Source organism: Oncorhynchus tshawytscha, linkage group LG01, assembly GCF_018296145.1.
Source record: "Oncorhynchus tshawytscha isolate Ot180627B linkage group LG01, Otsh_v2.0, whole genome shotgun sequence".
Lineage (NCBI taxonomy): Eukaryota > Metazoa > Chordata > Actinopteri > Salmoniformes > Salmonidae > Oncorhynchus > Oncorhynchus tshawytscha.
Window position 1 is genome coordinate 12,484,323 of NC_056429.1, and position 23,342 is coordinate 12,507,664.

At 39.6% G+C, this 23,342-nt stretch overlaps 1 protein-coding gene across 1 annotated transcript; it reads left to right on the forward strand.

The window, feature by feature from the left end:
* Nucleotides 1-3,194: 3,194 nt before the first annotated feature.
* LOC112254168 (gamma-crystallin M2-like) lies at nt 3,195-4,226 on the forward strand. Its single transcript, XM_024426882.2, has 3 exons — nt 3,195-3,289; nt 3,479-3,718; nt 3,891-4,226. The coding sequence occupies exons 1-3, from the start codon at nt 3,257-3,259 to the stop codon at nt 4,164-4,166; spliced, it is 549 nt and encodes a 182-aa protein (XP_024282650.1). The 5' UTR covers nt 3,195-3,256; the 3' UTR covers nt 4,167-4,226.
* The last annotated feature ends 19,116 nt before the right edge of the window (nt 4,227-23,342 follow it).

Consider the following 23,342-nt stretch of genomic DNA (forward strand, 5'->3'; position numbering starts at 1 on the left):
GTAATTTGATTTACAGAACATGCCTACCACTTTGAAGATGCAAAATATATATATATATTTTTTTTGGGGGGGGGTGAAACAAACAAGAAATAAGACCCCAAAAATGACAAATTTAACGTAATAACTATTCACCCCCCCAAAGTCAATACTTTGTAGAGTCACCTTTTGCAAGAATTACAGCTGCACGTCTCTTGAGGTATGTCTCTATAAGCTTGGCACATCTAGCTACTGGGTTTTTTGCCCATTCTTCAAGGCAAAACTGCTCCAGCTCCTTCAAGTTGGATGGGTTCCGCTAGTGTACAGCAATATTTAAGTCATACCACAGATTCTCAATTGGATTGAGGTCTGGGCTTAGACTAGGCCATTCCAATACATTTAAATGTTTCCCCTTAAGGCACTCGAGTGTTGCTTTAGCAGTATGCTTAGGGTTGTTGAAAAGTGCTGAAAAGTGAACATCCGTCCCAGTCTCAAATCTCCTGAAGACTGAAACAGGTTTCCCTCAATAATTTACCTGTATTTAGTGCCATCCATCATTTCTTCAATTCTAACCAGTTTCCCAATCCCTGCCGATGAAAAACATCCCCACAGCATGATGCTGCCACCACCATTCTTCACTATGGGGATGGAGTTCTCGGGGTGATGGGAGGTGTTGGGTTTGCGCCACGTTTTCCTTGATGGCCAAAAAGCTAAATTTTAGTCTCATCTAACCAGAGTACATTCTTCCATATATTTGGAGAGTCTTACACATGCCTTTTGGTGAACACCAAATGTGTTTGCTTATTTTTTTCTTTAATTTAAGCAATGGCTTTTTCCTGGCCACTCATAACACATTTTTATTTTATTTTACCAGGCAAGTCAGTTAAGAACAAATTCTTATTTTCAATGACAGCCTAGGAACAGTGGGTTAACTGCCTGTTCAGGGGCAGAACGACAGATTTGTACCTTGTCAGCTAGAGGGTTCGAACTTGCAACCTTCCGGTTACTAGTCCGATAGCTCTAACCACTAGGCTACCCTGCCGCCCCACATGATGTGTGTCTGTTTAAGTACTCTTCATATCTGAATTTAAACTGGTATAATACAGATATAATTCATACAAATTCCAGAGATTGTACTTTGACAGTGGTTGCTGCAATAGTCTATGAGTTTAGGACATGAACAGGGTAATTCAAGGCACATCATTCAGGGCCTGATTCAGACATGGAAACACTAATTCACTCTAGACAATATGCCTTCACAGTTCAGCTAAATCAAATTATCACTTATAATTACAAATACAATACCAGTCAAAAGTTTGGAAACACCTAGTCATCGAAGGATTTTTCTTTATTTTTAATATCTTCAATATTTCTACAATGTAGAATAATAGTGAAGATATCAAAACTATGAAATAACACATATGGAAATATGTATTGAACAAAAAAAGTGTTAATAAAAATATATTTGAGATTTGAGATTCTTCAAAGTAACCACCCTTTGCCTTGATGACAGCTTTGCACACTCTTGGCATTCTCTCAACCAGCTTCATGAGGTAGTCAGTCACCTTTAATGCATTTTAATTAATTAATTAATTAAATTAATTGACAGGTGTGCCTTGTTCTTTCCTTCTAAATGCGTTTGAGCCAATCAGTTGAGTTGTGACAAGGTAGGAGTGGTATACAGAAGATAGCCCTATTTGGTAAAAGACCAAGTCCATATTATGGCAAGAACAGCTCAAATAAGCAAAGATAAATGACAGTCCATCATTACTTTAAGACATGAAGGTCAGTCAATTCTGAAAATTCCAAGAACTTTGAAAGTTTCTTCAAGTGCAGTTGCAAAAACCATCAAGAGCTATGATGAAACTGGCTCTCATGAGGACCACCACTGGAAAGAAAGACCCAGAGTTACCTCTGCTGAAGAAGATAAGTTCACTGCACCTCAGATTGCAGCACAAAAAATGCTTCACAGAGTTCAAGTAACAGACAAATCTCAAAATCAACTATTCAGAGGAGACTTTGTTAATCAGACCTTCATGGTTGAATTGCTTCAAAGAAACCACGATTAAAGGACATCAATAATAAGAAAAGACTTGCTTGGGCTAAGAAACACGAACAATGGACATTAGACCGTTGGAAATCTGTCCTTTGGTCTGATGAGTCCAAATTTGAGATTTTCGACATGTCTTTGTGAGAAGCAGAGAAGGTGAATGGATGATCTCTGCATGTGTGGTTCCCACTGTGAAGCATGGAGGAGGAGGTGTGGGGGTGTTTTGCTGGTGACACTGTCTGTGATTTATTTAGAATACAGGGCATACTTTACCAGCATGGCTCCCACAGCATTCTGGAGCGATACGTCATCCCATCTGTTTTGCTTTTAGTGGGACATATCATTTATTTTTCAACAGGACATTGACCAAACACACCTACAGGCTGTGTAAGGGCTATTTGACCAAGAAGGAGAGGGATGGAATGCTGCATCAGATTACCTGACCTCAACCCAATTGACATGGTGTGGGATGAGTTGGACCACATAGTGAAGGAAAAGCAGCCAACAAGTGCTCAGCATATGTGGGATTCCTTCAAGACTGTTGGAAAAGCATTCCAGGTGAACCTGGTTGAGAGAATGCCAAGAGTGTGCAAAGCTGTCATCAAGGCAAAGGGTGGTGACTTTGAAGAATCTCAAATATATAAATATCAAACGTATTTTTGGATTTACCACGATTCCATATTTATTATTATTTATTATTTCATATTTATTATTTCATATTTTTGATGTGTTCACTATTATTCTACAGTGTATAAAATAATTAAAATAAAGAAAAACCTTTGAATGAGTAGGTATATTCTAATTAATCAAATTTGAGCTAAGATTACGTTTTATATGATGGAATCACAAAATGAAGCACCTGATAAAGGAACACATTTCAAACATCCACAATATATCACAATATAGCATTTCCAATAGTAAAATACTAAGGGGAAAATCTTACATTTAGAAAGGTATTGTGAGATCAACAAAATGCGCACTTTACAATTGCGAAGGTGTGATTTTTTATTGTTAAAACCCTTTCACAAAGGCTCATTGTTACAATACTTTGTTCTTTTGAGAGACCCGTGTCCCTGGACATGTGGACAGACCTCAGTGCTCTATGGCCCTCTATTCCATGTTGCTGAGTCAGGGGTTAGTACAATGGGGTTCACAGGTATAAAAAGAAAGGTTTTAAACCAGTAGGATAACAGTTCCCAAGCAAGAGCAGCAGCAGCACAGAGAGACAAAATGACCTCCACCGGCATGAACATGAACAGCAGAGTAAGTATTATATTTAGCCTATTTATGTTCCTAGCTTATTACACTGAGTGCACTTTAGTACTCTAGTGTCAGAGCACAACCCTAATCCCAGAAAGCTGATTGTCAGTGGGATTGGACAAGGCCCAACATGTAGCAATGTGTTTTTGTATGTTTGAATGGTAAATAGAAATGATTCTTGCTTATTTTCAGATCACCTTCTACGAGGACAGGAACTTCCAGGGTCGTTCCTATGAGTGCAGCAGCGACTGCCCTGACATGTCCTCCTACCTGAGCCGCTGCCAGTCCTGCAGGGTTGAGAGCGGCTGCTTCATGGTGTACGACCGCTCCAACTACATGGGAAATCAGTGGTTCATGAAGAGGGGAGAGTATTCTGACTTCCAGCGCATGATGGGAATGACCGACATCAGGTCCTGCCGCATGATCCCCATGGTAAGCCTACTAACACACAGATTTGTTAGTTACCGCGTAGTCTTCTTTGTTGTTGTACAACATACACCTATGCCCATTAGTCAGTATGACTACAATCTTCTATACATGCGTGATACATTTAGCATTACAGTTCACAATTTCTCCCTAAAACATGTTGTTCATCATGTTACAGCACAGAGGATCTTTCAGGATGAGGATCTACGAGAGGGAGAACTTTGGAGGTCAGATGCACGAGATGATGGACGACTGTGACAGCATCATGGATCGTTACCGCATGAACAACTGCATGTCCTGCAACGTTATGGACGGCCACTGGCTCATGTATGAGCAGCCCCAGTACAGAGGCAGGATGATGTACATGAGGCCTGGAGAGTACAGAAACTTTAACCAGATGGGCATGGGCATGAGGTTCATGAGCATGAGACGTATCAACGAGTCATGTTACTAGATATAGCTTTTACTGATACAAATACGAGAAGCCAGTGAATAAAAACATTGAAAAAAAGGACATCTTGCAAATGGCTTTTTTTTTAACCCATTTCATCTAGGTCAACATGTAGCACATTCCTAAGCCATTCTCAACAATTAAATGTTTTTGCAGTTTTTCTCAATTGCTAAAACACAATTTCTGAAACCTTGCTCCATTTCCTGAAAACATTAAACACAAAACCTCATCTTCAAGCACTATTTACATAACCTCTGACTCCTCTCGCAAAATGAAACATTCGCCTCAAAACAGTTTTACCTGTGTTCAAAATCAAACACGGCTCTCAAATCATAAACAAAGTGATCAAAATGATATACACTCTCAAGCAGTCAGTAAACAATACACCGCAAAATAGAAAACACATTGTTCAAAACATACAATTCTCAGGGAGGAGTAAATTTTTAATCTAAAAAAATATTCTAATTTTGATGAACGAAAATATGTTCTATCATAATAGCTCAAAATTGATCAGAAATTACTACTCTGCTTTGCTGTTTGCAATTTTGTTTTTCCTCTTTCTCTTTCTTGCCCTCCTCCTCACCCACGTCCTCTCACATTGTTTCTTCTATCCATTCTCAGACTTTCTCCTTCCCACCTTCAACAACCTGTTTGCTCTCTGAACTGGTTTATATTGGTTGTGTCACATTATTTGAAACAGGTTAAATCAATTTTGAGTGGTTGTGTTCAAAGAATGACATGTGTTCTCTATTTGTATTTGATTGTTGCCACTTGTGTTTACCAGTATGGATGACATGTGCATTAGAGTGCAGCATGTGTTTTGAGAATGTGTTTAGAGTTTTGCTGAAAAGTCTAAGTGAGATCTGCAAATTGTGTTTTACCATGTGAAATGGTTTAAGGTATTGACAACAGAATGCATAATTAGCTAAATGAGTCCAGGCAACTGAGAACTTTGTTCAGCCAATGGGTTTTAGTGTTTTAGCAATTGAGAAAAGCTGTAATACCATTATCATCTCAAAGAATATAAATGTAATTTGACAAAGATAATTATTGTTCTAACATAAGCTACTCAACATGGCAGACTCTAAATCAAACCGAGAGGAAAGACATTTACATATTTTGCATAAACCCAAAAACGGACTCAGCACCCTGTTCCAGAAATTCCAACTTTGAATAGAAAACGTATGCTGTTAAATAAGCAATATTTAAATAGCAAATTGGACAGTATTACCTAGTGTTTATTTTCAGTGTAACATTTCTAGTGTTGATTCAGGTGTTAAATTAACTCTATAAGTGTTAAATTAACCCTCAGTGGTGTAAAATAACCCCAGTGTTGGTGTTAATAACCAATGTTGAGTGTGAGAGTGATTGTGTCAGTTTTACTGTGCGGAGAGTAAAACATTTACAATCAAAACCACGGCCCCATCATTATCAGAATTCCCAGCATGCTCTACTGCAAGTAGACATTTTTAGGATGGTTTTTAATATCTGTGTTTTTGCATGTACATTGATTGATTGATTAATCTTTTGCAACGCACAGATAAAAAACATTAATTTTTCAAAACAAATCCACTCAGTTAGTTCGATTTATTGAACCCGTTACTGAAATGGTTGTTCCAGTTTAAATTGTTTATGTAGTGCTGTCAGGTGTTCTGAAAGCAAGTTGCAGGTGAATACAATTCCAACTGTTGGATGTCCTTTCTCTGCCTGGATTCCAACAGGAATTTCACTTTGCAAAAACCAGTGTGTTGTGACTTTCAGGACTAAAGTGTCCTGTAAACGTCACTGTTTAAGACCTTATGATTTGTTTTATATTATTGTCCTAAAGAGTTTCTTGAATATATTTCCAGGAACTCACTAGGTGAAGTCCTTAAAACTGCAGCTGATTGAATTCAATAAGCATGTCTCTGTCCATAACAAATACAGTCCTGGGTGGTAAATACAATTCCCTTCAAAACGCCAAGGCACACTGCCGTTTATATTGGAGGCGTGGCTTTGTAGGGGTATGGTTTTCAAGTTGTTTATTTTGGCCACCCGCGAGTGGAATTGTTGTATCAGTTGAACTTGTATATGGTTATGTTGAAGCTGTCATCTGCTAGTCCTGTAATCTTGATCAATGCTTATATGAGTGGATGTTTAAAGGCTTATAAAATGATTGACCTTGTCAAGAATATTGACCTTTTTGTGTAATGGTTAAAAATTCTATATGAAGTGTTGTTGTGTAACTATACAAGTGTTAATTTCCTAACTTGGACAAGGTGTAATAGTGTCAGCACTAAGCACAGTGTTAATTTAACACTGAAAAGTGTAGACCTGTATAGACACTGGCACAATGAACACTGCCAGTGTTGTTTTAACACTGGAGAATTTGGTGTCTATGAATGATTGGACAGATATACAACTAACCTGTTTTCCCTGGTATAAATCAGTGCTAAAAAGGGCAGAAACTAGCAGACACTGAGACCTGTGCTCCTCTGCATTACATGAAAATGAGTAGGGTGGTGAAGGGAGCCTTGTACGCAGTCAAACATCATGTCCTAGATCAGTGTCTTCAGTCAGTGGCCTGGAGCCATGTCAGGGCCAAGGGTCAATCTGTGTGGAAACGGAGGGTTGGGATAGGGTCAGGCTGTGTGGTGATATCAGTGGGCAAGAGCCTGAAGTGGATCGATATCTTGAGAGATAGAGTTGTTGGGGTCTCTCCTCATGACAGGCAATATAGATGTCTGTGTGTTTTCTTAACAGGTTTAATAGGTGCAGATGGGACCAAGGAAGAAGGTCAGGCTTACATGTAATCCATCAAATAAACGCACTGAGTCAAAGATTCTGTAAAGTTATGAGGATTTGCCCTTGATGCCGATAAGGACCTACGTTAGTTATAATTCGCTGCATACTGAGACAATGCCAGCACGATGAATGATACACTACATGGCCAAAAGTATGTGGACACCTGTTTAAATGAGTGGATTTGGCTATTTCAGTCACACCCGTTGCTGACAGGGGCATAAAATCGAGTACACAGCCAGGCAATCTCTATAGACAAACATTAGCAGTGTAATGGCCTGAAGGGCTCAGTGACTTTCAACGTGGCACCGTCATAGAATGGCATCTTTCCAACAAGTCAGTTCGTCAAATTTCTGCACTGCTAGAGCTGCCCCGGTCAACTGTAAGTGCTGTTATTGTAAAATGGCAGTGGTGTGAAAGTACCCAATTGTCATACTTGAGTAAAATTATAGATACCTTAATAGAAAGTTACTCAAGTAAATTGCTATATTGTAATTACTTCGCCACCATGGCCTTTTTTTTTGCCTTTACCTCCCTTATCTCACCTCATTTGCTCACATTGTATATAGACTTATTTTTCTACTGTATTATTGACTTTATATTTGTTTTACTCCATGTGTAACTCTGTGTTGTTGTATGTGTCGAACTGCTTTTCTTTATCTTGGCCAGGTCACAATTGTAAATGAGAACTTGTTCTCAACTTGCCTACTTGGTGAAATAAAGGTGAAATGAGAAAATACAAAAATAAAAAATAATGCTCGTGTGTCTGAATGGAAGCAAGACCCCCCCAGCAACTTTCTAGAGTCTAGCACAAAGCCTTCCCAGAAGAGTGGAGGCTGTTATAGCAGCAAAGGGGGACCAACTCCATATTAAAGCCCATGATTTTGGAATGAGATGTTCAACGAGCAGGTATCCACATACTTTTTACCATGTGGTGTATATTGTTAATGTACACGTATAAGATATTTATTAAGTTAATTTGATAATCAACCAAGTGGGTGTGGAACAACCCCTGCTATAAATCAAATCTACAATCTAAAGTGTGGTATTGTATATTCTAGGGCACGGCTTGAAACACAACCTAGACATCAAGGTACATTTTCCCATGCTCCACTGCCTCTGGAAGATGAGCAAAAATACTGCATGTGGAGGTGACAAATCATTTGTATCATATAATATTATATATTCCATCCCATACCATATAATATAATTAAGCAAAAGGCCCGAGGAGGTGTGGTATATGGCCAATATACCACGGCCAATGGCTGTTCTTAGCCGGGGTATATTGGCCATATATCACAAACCCCTGAGGTGCTTTATTGCTATTATAAACTGGTTACCAACGTAATTAGAGCAGTAAAAATACATGTTTTGTACCCATGGTATATGGATTGATATACCATGGCTGTCAGCCTATCAGCATTCAGGGCTCGAACCTCCCTGATTATATGATATACCATATAAAAATATATATTATATACCATATAATATAATATACACTGCTCAAAAAAATAAAGGGAACACTAAAATAACACATCCTAGATCTGAATGAATGAAATATTCGTATTAAATACTTTTTTCTTTGCATAGTTGAATGTGCTGACAACAAAATCACACAAAAAGTATCAATGGAAATCAAATTTATCAACCCATGGAGGTCTGGATTTGGAGTCACACTAAAAATTAAAGTGGAAAACCACACTACAGGCTGATCAAACTTTGATGTAATGTCCTTAAAACAAGTCAAAATGAGGCTCAGTAGTGTATGTGTGTCCTCCACGTGCCTATATGACCTCCCTACAATGCCTGGGCATGCTCCTGATGAGGTGGCGGATGGTCTCCTGAGGGATCTCCTCCCAGACATGGACTAAAGCATCCGCCAACTCCTGGACAGTCTGTGGAGCGAGACATAATGTCCCAGATGTGCTCAATTTAATTCAGGTCTAGGGAACGGGCGGGCCAGTCCATAGCATCAATGCCTTCCTCTTGCAGGAACTGCTGACACACTCCAGCCACATGAGGTCTAGCATGGTCTTGCATTAGGAGGAACCCAGGGCCAACCCCACCAGCATATGGTCTCACAAGGGGTCTGAGGATCTCATCTCGGTACCTAATGGCAGCCAGGCTACTTCTGGCGAGCACATGGAGGGCTGTGCGGCCCCCCAAAGAAATGCCACCCCACACCATGACTGACCCACCGCCAAACCGGTCATGCTGGAGGATGTTGCAGGCAGCAGAACGTTCTCCACGGCGTCTCCAGACTGTCACATGTGCTCAGTGTGAACCTGGTTTCATCTGTGAAGAGCACAGGGCGCCAGTGGCGAATTTGCCAATCTTGGTGTTCTCCGGCAAATGCTAAATGTCCTGCACGGTGTTGGGCTGTAAGCACAACCCCCACCTTTGGACGTCGGGCCCTCATACCACCCTCATGGAGTCTGTTTCTGACCGTTTGAGCAGACACATGCACATTTGTGGCCTGTGGAGGTCATTTTGCAGGGCTTTGGCAGTGCTCCTCCTGCTCCTCCTTGCACAAAGGTGGAGGTAGCTGTCCTGCTGCTGGGTTGTTGCCCTCCTACGGACTCCTCCACATCTCCTGATGTACTGGCCTGTCTCCTGGTAGCGCCTCCATGCTCTGGACACTGACAGACACAGCAAACCTTCTTGCCACAGCTCGCATTGATGTTCCATCCTGGATGAGCTGCACTACCTGAGCCACTTGTGTGGGTTGTAGAATCCGTCTCATGCTACCACTAGAATGAAAGCACCGCCAGCATTCAAAAGTGACCAAAACATCAGCCAGGAAGCATAGGAACTGAGAAGTGGTCTGGTCACCACCTGCAGAACCACTCCTTTATTGGGGGTGTCTTGCTAATTGCCTATAATTTACACCTGTTGTCTATTCCATCTGCACAACAGCATGTGAAATTTATTGTCAATCAGTGTTGCTTCCTAAGTGGACAGTTTGATTTTACAGAAGTGTGATTGACTTGGAGTTACATTGTGTTGTTTAAGTGTTCCCTTTATTTTTTTGAGCAGTGTATATTATATATCATACAAAATAATATAGTATATACCATATAATATATACCATACAATATAGTATATACCATACCATATAATCCACCTCCATTTCTATTACTGCGACCTGACTGCAGGATTTATGCCCCACTCATCTGGGCCAGAGGAGGCGCTTTGGGAAGGAACAATTTCATCAGCCCAAGATGATTGATGAGGAAGGTAATGAATCTCCAGGGCAACAAGGCAGATACAGCCTTCCCCTCTCCCTCTCTGGGCCCTCAGCAGCCTAGCGCTCTATTTTCTACCCTAACTCGTTCCTTAGCTTCTTCTCCCAGGCTAAAAAATGCTGGATTCCCAATGCAGTGTCCTTAGATGATGAGGAAGATCAAATAAATATATATTTTTTCATATATCAGGATGACATAAATTGATGATTGGTAGAAGTAGTTCAATAATAGTTGACTTGTAATTATGCATATTTGTTAGTACTTTAGAAATTGTATTGCATTTTAGGTTGTCGAAGCTACACTACATGACCAAGAGTATGTGGACACCTGCTCGTCAAACATTTCATTCCAAAAAAAATGTATATATTTTTTCCACCTTTATTTAACCAGGTAGGCTAGTTGAGAACAAGTTCTCATTTACAACTGCCACCTGGCCAAGAATAAAGCAAAGCAGTTCGACACATACAACAACACAGAGTTACACATGGAATAAAAAAAACAGGAAATAATACAGTTGAAATAATAATAAATAAATAATAATACAGTTGAAAAAAAAGTCTATATACAGTGTGTGCAAATGAGGTAGCATAAGGGAGGTTAAGGCAATAAAGCAATAAATAGGCCATGGTGGCGAAGCAATTGCAATATACCATTCACTGTCATGAACAATGTGCAGAAGATGAATGTGGAAGTAGAGTTAGTGCAAAGGAGCAAGATAAATAAATACATCCAGTATGGGGATGAGGTAGTTGGAAGGGTTATTTACAGACGGGCTATGTACAGGTGCAGTGATCTGTGAGCTGCTCTGACAGCTGGTGCTTAAAGCTAGTGAGGGAGATATGAGTCTACAGCTTCAGTGATTTTTGCAGTTTTTCCAGTCATTGGCAACAGAGAACTGGAAGGAAAGGCGGCCAAAGGAGGAATTGGCTTTCGGGGTGACTAGTGAGATATACCTGCTGGAGCATGTGCTACGAGTGGGTGTTGCTATAGTGACCGGTGAGCTGAGGTAAGACAGGGCTTTATCTAGCAGAGACTTGGAGATGACCTGGAGCCAATGGGTTTGGCGACAGGTATGAAGCGAGGTCCAGCCAACGAGAGCGCACAGGTCGCAATGATGGGTAGTATACAGGGCTTTGGTGACAACACGGATGGCACTGTGATAGACTGCTTCCAATTTGTTGAGTAGAGTGTTGGAGGCTATTTTGTAAATGGCATCGCCGAAGTCGAGGATCGGTAGGATGGTCAGTTTTACGAGGGTATGTTTGGCAGCATGAGTGAAGGATGCTTTGTTGCGAACAGGAAGCAGATTCTAGATTTAATTTTGGATTGGAGATGCTTAATGTGATTCTGGAAGGAGAGTTTACAGTCTAACCAGACACCTAGGTATTTGTAGTTGTCCACATATTCTAAGTCAGAACCGTCCAAATGTCACGCCCTGACCTTAGAAAGCCATTTTACTTCTCTATTTGGTTAGGTCAGGATGTGATTTGGGGTGGGCATTCTATGTTGTCTATTTCTTTGTTTTTGGCCGAGTATGGTTCCCAATCAGAGACAGCTGTCTATCGTTGTCTCTGATTGGGAATCATACTTAGGCAGCCCTTTTTCCCACTTTCTGTTGTGGGATCTTGTTTTTGTTAGTTGCTGGTTTAGAGCTACAATACTTTCCGTGTTGTTTATCTTCATTGTTTTTTTTGTGTTCATTTAATAAATTCAAAATGTACGCCAGTCATAACACCAGAGCAGTGATGCTGGGCGGGCGGGCAGGTGCGGTCAGCGATCGGTTGAAGAGCATGCATTTAGTTTTACTTGCATTTAAGAGCAGTTGGAGGCAATAGAAGGAGAGTTGTATTGCATTGAAGCTCGTCTGGAGGTTAGTTAACACAGTGTCCAAAGAAGGGCCAGAAGTATACAGAATGGTGTCGTCTGCGTAGAGGTGGATCAAAGAATCACCAGCAGCAAGAGCAACATCAATATTGTATACAGAGAAGAGAGTCGGCCCAAGAATTGAACCCTGTGGCACCCCCATAGAGCCTGCCAGAGGTCCAGACAACAGGCCCTCCGATTTGACACACTGAACTATATCAGAGAAGTAGTTGGTGAACCAGGCGAGGAAGTCATATGAGAAACCAAGGCTGTTTAGTCTGCCGATAAGAATGTGGTGATTGACAAAGTCGAAAGCCTTGGCCAGGTCGAGGAATACGGCTGCACAGTAATGTCTCTTATCGATGGCGGTTATGATGTCATTTCGGACCTTGAGAGTGGCTGAGGTGCACCCATGACCAGCTCTGAAACCAGATTGCATAGTGGAGAAGGTACAATGTTATTCAAAATGGTCGGTAATCTGTTTGTTACCTTGGCTTTCGAAACCTTAGAAAGGCAGGGTAGGATAAATATAGGTCTGTAGCAGTTTGGGTCTAGAGTGTCTCCCTCTTTGAAGAGGGGGATGATCGCGGCAGCTTTCCAATCTTTGGGAATCTCAGACGATACGAAAGAGATGTTGAACAGGCTAGTAATAGGGGTTGCAACAATTTTGGCAGACATTTTTTGAAATAGAGGATCCAGATTGTCTAGCCTGATTTGTAGGGATCCAGATTTTACAGCTCTTTCAGAACATCAGCTATCTGGATTTGTTGTAGGAGCTATAACAACCTCCACTCTTCTGTGAAGGCTTTCCACTAGATGTTGGAACGTTGCTGCTGGATCTTAATTCCACTCAGCCTCAAGAACATTAGTGAGCTTGTCCACTGATGTTGCGTGATTAGGCATGGCTCGCAGTTGGCGTTCCAATTCATCCCAAAAGTGTTTGATAGGGTTGAGGTCAGGGCTCTGTGCGGGCCAGTCAAGTTCACCGCTCTCGACAAACCATTTCTGTATGGACCTCGCTTTGTGCACGGGGGCATTGTCATGCTGAAACAGGAAAGGTTGCCACAAACTGTTGCCACAAAGTTGGATGCACAGAATCATCTATAATGTAATTTTATGCTGTAGTGTTAAGATTCCCCTTCACTGGAACAAAGGGGTTTAGTCTGAACCATGTAAAACAGCCCCAGATCATTATTCCTCCTCCAGCTAACTTTAATGTTGACACTATGCATTCAGGCAGGCTTGTCAGCCCGACTGCCAGATGGTGAGGAGTGATTCAGAGTCCAATGCCAGCGAACTTTACGCAACTCCAGACGATGCTTGGCATTTGAGCATGGTGATCTTATGCTTTTAAGCGACTGCTCGCCATGGAAACCCATTTCATGAAGCTCCCGACAAATAGTTATTGTGCTGATGTTGCTTCCAGAGGTAGTTTGGAACCCGGTAGTGAGTGTTGCAACTGAGGAGAGACGATTTTCACCCGCTACGGGCTTCAGCACTCGGACGGTCCCACTCTGTGAGTTTGTGTGGTCTACCATTTAGCGGCTGAGCAGTTGTTGCTCCTAAACGTTTCCACTTCACAATAACAGAAATTCCAGTTGACCGAGGCAGCTCTAGCAGTGCAGAAATTGGACAAACTAACTTGTTGGAAAGATGGCATCCTATGGCGGGGCCATGTTGAAATTTACTGAGCTCTTCAGTAATGCCATTCTTCTGCCAATGTTTGCCTATGAAGATTATATGGCTGTGTGCTCGATTTTATACACTTGTGTGGCTGAAAATAGCCAAATCCACTCATTTGAAGGGGTGTCCACATACTTTTGTATACATAGTCTACTTTACAATGATTTGTAGAACAATAAAATAGCAGGTCCCGTGCCATGTTTACAGCTGCATTTTGTTGGATTATTGAATGGCATCTACAATACTGTGAAACCTGTAAACTGTCACAGTGTATAAGATATGGCTGGAGCGAGGTGTTTGCCTCCAGCTCAAGCCAGATATTGATCGATAGAGCCAATCCCTGAGATGCGGTGGAGATGACTAGGTTTGAACAGGTGATGATGCCAACATTGCCTCAGGTTACTGGCTACTAAGAGACAAGATTACTAATATCCACGAGATGATTGATTTTCTTTTCCCACCTGCCCAGTATGAACTGTCACAGAATAACAACAGATAGTGAAATAATGAGAGCTTTTGTATGGACTTATCTTAGTTCTGTTTTGTTCTGTACAGCAACAAATCGCACAACAGCAGTTATCTTTGTTTAATACTTAACCAACCATCTCTTTATGCACCTCACATCGTCACATGCCTAGAAGGCAGCTGTTCAATGATATATTTGATTATCATATTCTTCATGCTTGTTATACATCAATAATATATTCCAAGACTGCCACGTAAAATAGGAAATGGAAATAAGAACGAACAGATTTGCATTACTGTAGCAGAACACAGCTAAATGAGAAACGATTCCGAGACTAATTTAAAAATTTTCTTTGAAAATACTGCCATTGAGATGATAGGGCCATCTGTTTAGCCATGAGATACAGTATATAGCATCTGTGAAGTTGTATTCTCTAATGTAGCCCTGTTTATTCTCATAGAGCTCAGCGTTCAACAACATTGTCCCCTCCAAGCTCGTCACCAAGCTTAGGACTCTGGGTCTGAACACTTCCCTCTGCAACTGGATTGTAAAAGATTCCAACAAACCAAGCGATATACATTTTTCTCTGCTGCCGCAAGGCAAGAGTTAGAAGTGTATCAAGTCTGTCTTTAACAGGCTCTTGAACAGCTTCTAACCCCAAGCATTACAACAGATAAATAACAAAATAGCTACGCGGACTATCTGAATTAACCTTGTATATTTTTTTACATACATTTTTATTCAAGAGCACATAAAGAACATGTACCATACATACACAACTTATCTTTACTGTCTTTACTAAGGAGCGGAGTTACATTCACATGTTAAGGGAACATTTTGGCTGTTAAAGAGCATATATTTCAAGAGTCTGAATAAGTATACAATTTGGATTAAGCCACACAAAAACAACAGAAACAAACAAAAATCCCATAAATTACAGAATAAGACCCGTACGATATGTCAGGAACTCTGACCAGACACCTTCATACCTATGCTGTCTATGTTGATAGATTGTATGTAATTCTCTCCATGTCAGCATGTTCCCTGCATAGACCTAACGACATATCTTTTGAGGATGCATGTTCATTGTTCCAGCATTTTGTTCCATATTTCCTTGCTGCTGCTAAAAGATGATCTATCAATTTAAGTTGAGAGGATTGGAGTGTATCCACAGGAAAAATACCTAGAAGATGACATGGGTCTGGATGAATAATAATACCTGTGATGACCTGAATAACATTAGAATTTCAGACCAAAAAGACTACATTTTCGGACATTGACAAAATATATGTGATAAAGGACAGTTGAAGTCGGAGGTTTACATACACTTAGGTTTTAGTCATTAAAACTTGTTTTTCAACCACTCCACAAATGTATTGTCATTAACAAACTATAGTTTTGGCAAGTTGGTTAGGACATATACTTTGTGCATGACACAAGTAATTTTTTACAACAATTGTTTACAGACAGATATTATTTCACTTATAATTCACTGTATCACAATTCCAGTGGGTCAGAAGTTTACATACACTAAGTTGACTATGCCTATAAACAGCTTGGAAAACTCCAGAAAATGATGTCATGACTGTAGAAGCTTCTGATAGGCTATACGACATAATTTGAGTCAATTGGAGGTGTACATGTAGATATATTTCAAGGCCTACCTTCAAACTCAGTGCCTCTTTGCTAGACATCATGGGAAAATCAAAGAAATCAGCCAAGACCTCAGAAAGAAATTGTAAACCTCCACAAGTCTGTTTCACCCTTGGGAGCAATTGTCAAACACCTGAAGGTACCATGTTCATCTGTACAAACAATAGTACACAAGTGTAAACACCATGGGACCATGCAGCCGTCATACCGCTCAGGAAGGAGACGCATTCTGTCTCCTACAGATGAACGTACTTTGGTGCGAAAAGTGCAAATTAATCCCAGGACAACAGCAAAGGACCTTGTGAAGATGCTGGAGGAAACAGGTACAAAAGTATCTATATTCACAGTAAAAATGAGTCCTATATCCACATAACCTGAAAGGCCGCTCAGCAAGGAAGAAGCTACTGCTCCAAACCCACCATAAAAAAAGTCAGACTACAATTTGTAACCGCACATGACGACAAATATTGTACTTTTTGGAGAAATGTCCTCTGATCTGATGAAACAAAAATATAACATTTTAGCCATAATGACCGTTGTTATGTTTGGAGGAAAAAGGGGGGGCTTGCAAGCCAAAGAACACCATCCCAACCGTGAAGCACAGGGGTGGCAGCATCATGTTGTGGGAGTGCTTTACTGCAGGAGGGACTGGGTCACTACACAAAATAGATGGCATCATGAGGTAGGAAAATTATGTGGATACATTGAAGCAACATCTCAAGACATCAGTCATGAAGCTTGGTCGCAATTGGGTCTTCCAAATGGACAATGACCCCAAGCATACTTCCAAAGTTGTGGCAAAATGGCTTAAGGACAACAAAGACAAGGTATTGGAGTGGCCATCACAAAGCCCTGACCTCAATCCCATAGAAAATGTGTGGGCAGAACTGAAAAGCGTGTGTGAGCAAGGAGGCCTACAAACCTGACTGAGTTACACCAGCTTTGTCAGGAGGAACTTTTTTGGGATGCTTGTGGAAGGCTACCTGAAACGTTTGACCCAAGTTACTAAACAATTTAAAGGCAACGCTACCAAATACCAATTGAGTGTATGTAATATTCTGACCCACTGGGAATGTGATAATAATAAATATAAGCTGAAATAAAACATTCTTGCTTATTCTGACATTTCACATTCTTGATCATTTGTGATCATTCGTGATCCTAACTCACCTAAGACTGAGAATCTTTCCTAGGATTTAATGTCAGGAATTGTGAAAAACTGAATTTGGCTAAGGTGTATGAAAACGTCAGACTTCAAATGTACCTATTTATCCACACTGCCTCCAACACGTAAACAATATTCCTTTTTTCATTTACTATGTTTATCAGGGCTCATAAAAATACGATGTAGTGATTTGAATTGAAACTCCCTTGTTTGGTAACATGTAGTGGCTTTATATAGTGTTTTCCATATTTACCCCCAGCTCTCCTCTGATATCTTTACCTGTAATTCAACCTGCCATGAGTTCATAAGATTATCTAAAGATAATATTAGCATGTTAAGGATAGTGATAAAAATTTGAAACGATTCCAATGTTTTCCCCTTGATAAAGTGATTCAATCATCTTGTCAATCGGCTTAATCGGCTCAGTCATGTTTTGTAACAAACCCTTTTTAACAATGAATGGCCTTACTTGAAGGTACCTATGAAAATGTTTTTGGGATATAATCAATTCCTCCATTTTGAGAAATTATTAAACAATTGAGCCTTTAAGTGGTTGAGAGACTACAAAGACCTCTCCCATTCCCTAAATCCTTGGGACATAGTAGCATGGAGAAAAGCAGTGTTGTGAAATATAGGTGAGTGACTAAAAATGTCATTACTCAGTTTATATTGGCATTGAACTTTCCTCAATGTCTTCAATGTAAGAGTAATAATTGGGTTTTGTTTAATCCTATCAATAGAAATAGGGTCTGCTACAAAGAGAAAACAATGAAAAGGCATATCACAATATTGACTCTCAATTTCAAGCCATGACAAATCCTTTGGTTGTTGAATCCATGATGCTATGTGATTAAGTTGCGCTACCCAGTAATGTGATTTAAGGTTATGGAGGCCAAGCAGCGTTTAACAGCTGTAGTTTTTATAACTAATATTTTTCCATAGAAATGTGCCTATTACTGCTATTAGGCGAGTAAAGGTTTTAGCAGGGATTTTAACCTTTCTGGTAAGGGGGTTCCGCTAGTGAAATTGCAGGGCACCAAATTCAAACAACAGAAATCTCATAATTAAAATTCCTCAAACATACAAGTATTATACACATTGTTGAAGTGCACTTTCTTAAGCGTTATGCTTGTCTGTCACCATGTTTATCAAAGACAATGTGCAATCGTTATAATAATATATAATAACTTTGTTTGGTATACAGTATTTGTAAGGTCTTAACCATGCATTTTTCCAGGCAATGTCAGGAATAAGCATGTTCCAGAAAAACTTTCCTCTCGGTGTAAGTTGATTTTTTTTACATATTTATTACAACAAGATTTCTCAAGTAAGCCTACGCCTTCCAATCTGAGTTCTGGATACACTTTCTGATCATTCCCAAAATTAAGATGACTTTTCATAAGTGTAGTTCGACCACTGAGAACGGCTTTGATCACAGAAATAAACTCTCTGAAAGGTATTGGAAACTCGTTCAATGTTATAAATTGTTCATATGTGAGAGTATTACCCTTGTTGTCGAAAATATCAAGGACAAAGTCAATATTCCTCTCATGCCAGCTGGGGTAGAACAATGACTTATTCCTTACAGTTATGTCTGAATTATTCCACAAAAGAGCTTTATGAGGGGAAAAATTGTGCAGGAAACATTTTCCAGGCCAGTAAAGCTTGTTGGTGAAACCTAGCCAATTTAGCAGGTAATTTTTCAGGAATATAATTACATTTCAGTCAAAATTGAAGACCTCCCAATTTATTAAACACATTATTTGGAATGAAATACCATATTGAATCAGTATCGAGCAAACATTTTTTTCAACCAGTTCATCTTGAAAGTGTTATTTATGTCAACAAAGTCCAACACTTCTAGACCGCCTTCAGCTCTTTGGTTAGAAAGGATATATTTTTTTAGTTTGTGAGACATATTTTTCCAGATGAAGTCAAGAAAGGTCTTATTGATCCCTTTACAAGTAGCTGGATTTACACATAACGGTAATGAGGGGTACACAAAACGAGACAGTCCCTCTGCCTTGGACAGAAGTACTCTCCCAGGTATAGAAAGATCTCTTTGTAGCCAATTATTAAATATATTTTTAGTTCTCTTAATTTTAGGAGAGAAATTCAAATGTTGTCTGACTAAGTGGTTTTTTGACAGATGTATTCCTAAATATTTAACACAGTCCTTTACAGGAATATTTTCAATTTCTTTATCATCAGAGTCAAATAAACATAAGATTTCACATTTAGAAACATTTAGTTTTAATCCTCATGCAATAGAAAATGCAGTTGTAGCATTAAGGGCATGTGCGACCTGGTCTTTGTCTCTTAAGAAAAGAGTAGTATCATCAGCCAGTTGGGAAATTTTGATTTCTTTGTTAAAAATGGTTAAGCCATACAAATTTGCATCATTCAGAATATCTAGAGATAGATACCAGATCCATATCTTGTTGGGAAAGGAAGGGCGATGACGTCAAATTTGACCCACATTCAGAATTTCACTTCTTGCTTGGAAGATTGCCTGCCCTATCAGTTCTGTTATACTCACAGACATAATTCAAACAGTTTTAGAGACTTCAGAGTGTTTTCTATCCAATAGTAATAATAATATGCATATATTAGCAATCTAGGACAGAGTAGGATGCAGTTCACTATGGGCACGCAATTCATCCAAAGTGAAAATACTGCCCCCTATCCTCAACAAGTTAACACCCAAGTAATGCATGTATCAGTCCACTTAAATGCGTAGTTGTCTTTGATACTGGAGCATCACCAAATGTCATCATAGCAATATTTTTACCAAAGTTAATTTTATAGCCTTATGTAGCACCATATTCACCTTTTAATTTGAATATATTTTGAATCGTTATCTCAGCCTCTGTTATGTACAGGATGACATCGTCTGCATATAGAGATATCTTGTGTTCATTTGGCCCCACCTGCAGACCATGAATGTTTATGGCACTTCGAATAGCTTCCGCCAGAGGTTCTATACTAAGGCCAAATAACAGTGGTGAGAGACAATCTCCTTGATGATTTCCTCGTTGTAGCGAAAAGGAATGCAACATATTCCCATTAGTTCTAACAGAGGATTTGGGACTTGAATATATCAGCTCTATCCATTTCAAAAAGCGCTCCCCAAAACCAAACGTCTTTAACGTTGCTAAAAGAAAGACCAAATCGACGCGGTCAAATGCCTTGTCAGCATCAAGAGATAGCATAACTGTTTGTTTGAGTTGAGTCTTAGAGTAATTGATAATATTCTGAAGTTGTCTAATATTCGACGTTGAGTGACGTACTTTAATGAACCCGGTTTGATCTGGATTGATTAATTGTGTTACTATTTCCTCCATTGTTTTTGTTAAAATCTTAGTAAGGATTTTAGAGTCACTATTTAGTAAACTTACTGGTCTATGGGAAACACAGTCTAGTGGGTCTTTACCTGGCTTCTTTAACAGGGTGATGACAGCAGCTTCAAATGTGTGAGAAAGTCCCCCAGAGAGGAAACATCTTTAGGTTTCTTGTATAGAATTTCGTAGTACTCAGCAACTGTCTTATTTATTTATTTAGGACAAGAAGTAACTTTGCCCTGCACAGCTGCACAGCTGATATTGGGAATACATTGTTCAGCTGCATCCTTTTTAAGTTGCAGTGCAAGAGGTTTTCCTGGTTTGTCCCTTTGAGAATAGTATTTATTTTGGGCAAATTGTACAGAACTCTCCACTGTGTAAGTAAGAAGCATATTAAGCGCACCTTTCGTTGCAGTCAACTGAATTAGTGTCCCCATCCCCTTTCTTAGGTCTTTCTTCTAATTGGGAGATTTCTCTCTCCATCTTCTCTTGTTTTTGTATACATACTTTTTTTTGCAGAGATGAATAGGCTATTATTTGACCCCTAAGTTAAGCTCTAGCACTTTTTCATTAAAGGATTGGGCTGATACCTTCTGTTGAGTTAAATTCCAAAAATGTTGTAAGTTCAGCTTGAATAACCTTTAGAAAATGTGTTTCTCCAAGAAGAGAAGCATTTAGCCTCCACCTGTATGTATCAGGTTGTCGATCTTTTAACTTTAGTTTTAGGGTTACCGGACTATGATCTGAGATGGTGATGTCATTGATAATACAGTGTTCTACCTGATGAGCTTAAGGTCTGAGTGATAAGAAAAAAGTCTATCCTAGAGTAAGTGTCATGAGGATTTGAAAAGAAAGTATAATATGTTGTTGTTGGGTTTAACTTTCTCCAAATATCAATAAGCCCTTGTTCTTCACAGTGAAATTGAACTGCTATAGACATTTTTAATATGGGACCACCTAGCCGTGACTTGTCCAAATGTGGAGATAATGTGCAATTAAAGTCACCTCCAATGACACAATGTGTATTTGAATGCTTAGCAATCTCTAAGAAACATCTATTCATAAATTGTGGGGAATCATCATTTGATGCATACAAATTACCAAAAGTAATATTCATGCCAAATAATAGGCCCTGAACAATAAAAAACCAACCCCATGAATCAGTTACCTGATTTTTCAATGTATTAACCAACATACAAACACCATTTCTTTTTTGCGGAGGAGTGAGAGGAGAAAAAGGTCTGACCTACCCATTCCCGTTTAAGATTTTTGTGCTCCTCATCTGATAAGTAGGTCTCCTGGAGGAGGGCAATATCACAATGCATTTGTTTTAGCTGTGTCAATATTTTTTCCATTTAATCACATAGTTTATGCCCTTCACGTTATAAATCAAAATGTTAAGTGACTTCAGTTTAAAGTGTCAATATAAAAAACTACAGACCTTTATTTGAGTTGACCTTTTCCTTGTACCCAAAACTGCAGACAGAAATGCTCCTTTGTTTTTAATTTCAATACAAAACACACAGAGAAAGAACAAGAACATCAACAGGAAAACAAGTGTCTCCACTAGAATAAAGGGAGCCCGAACAGTGAAATTAAAAGTAGAACACATAAGACTGCCACATTCCTGGGTGGCAGAACTTGGTGGTGTGGTGTTCTTTAAACAAGGGGGTTCTTCACAAGACCCAGTAGTGGGGCAAGTGTGGAAACTAAGTGACAGTTCGGCCTATATTATAGTATGTCTGACTTAATATTTATCAATAGACAATTTAAACTTCAGCGACCTATCATTTAAAGAGTAGCCTGGATGCAAAAACACATAAATAAGAAATAAAAAATGGAAAAAGCCCATAAAGAGACCCGCATGGATGAGACATTCCCTGCACTCCATTAAAAACTATGAGATATAGCCCCATAGCCTATTAAATATCTATTAAATGTTTTCCCAACCCAAGGAATGCAAAAATAAAATAAATAATACAAGCATATGCGGGCAGGCTAACTGTCTCTCCTTCTAAAGCAGGCTGTCCTAAACAGTTAGGGTTAAATGCTGGAAATTAAACGTAATCCTAAAGCCTTGTATAAATAAATAAAGGATCAGCACATTTTACGCTAATATTTTGACTAACCTACACTTGGGTAGCCTATATGTAATTGCCATAAAACAAGGTAAAACATTGATAATCTTTACTCTATAGCTTACTAAAAGAGAAAGTAGGAATGAGGAAAGCAGGCTATTATTCTGTTTTTCCCAGATTGAATAATTACCTTATCATCCCAACAAACTGTAGGTCAAAGATGGATGAATTAATCCTGTAATAATATCCCAATTATGAGCATAAAACCAGGTAGTTTCAAGTCCTTAGGGAGAAGGGGTTTCTTCAGTAGTCAATGTGGACTGGACAGTTTTCCACAGTATATTTAGGCTCCTTCTTAGGCTTAGGGTCCTTCTGTCTCTTCTGTCTCTTCTGGGCCCAACAATTTGCCACATTGTGGGCATATTTTCCTGACCCTGTCCTCGAATCTGGAAGATGGTGTAATCCAATGGAGCTCAGGAAGGACTCGACATCAGTTACGGAATCCAATATGTGGGTCTTGCTCTCATGGGTGACATGCAGCTTCGCAGGGAACATCAGAGAGTATGTGATGTTTTCAGCTGCCAGTTCTCTCTTGATCCCGTCATAATCTTTTTTCTTCCACAATAGCTCTGCAGAATAGTCATTGAAGATAGATATGCGTTTGTCTTTGTAGAATAGTTCTCCCTTGGTTCTCGACAGATGCATTATATCCTGTTTCGTTTCGAAGTTGCACGATGATAGCGCTGGGCCTCTGTGTGTCCTTTGCTCCGGGCCTTCTCTGGGCTGCAGGTGCGGTTCTGTTGTCCTCTCTATGATCAGCATCTTGTCCACAAATGTAGACATTTTCTGCCCCCTTTCTGCATTGGTTTCGACCCCAAAAATTATAATATTATTACGACGCGAA

Coding starts and splice junctions, on each gene's coding strand:
- LOC112254168 (XM_024426882.2), top strand. CDS start 3,257: ATGACCTCCACCGGCATGAACATGAACAGCAGA. Junction 3,290..3,478: donor GCATGAACATGAACAGCAGA/GTAAGTATTATA, acceptor GCTTATTTTCAG/ATCACCTTCTACGAGGACAG. Junction 3,719..3,890: donor CCTGCCGCATGATCCCCATG/GTAAGCCTACTA, acceptor ATCATGTTACAG/CACAGAGGATCTTTCAGGAT.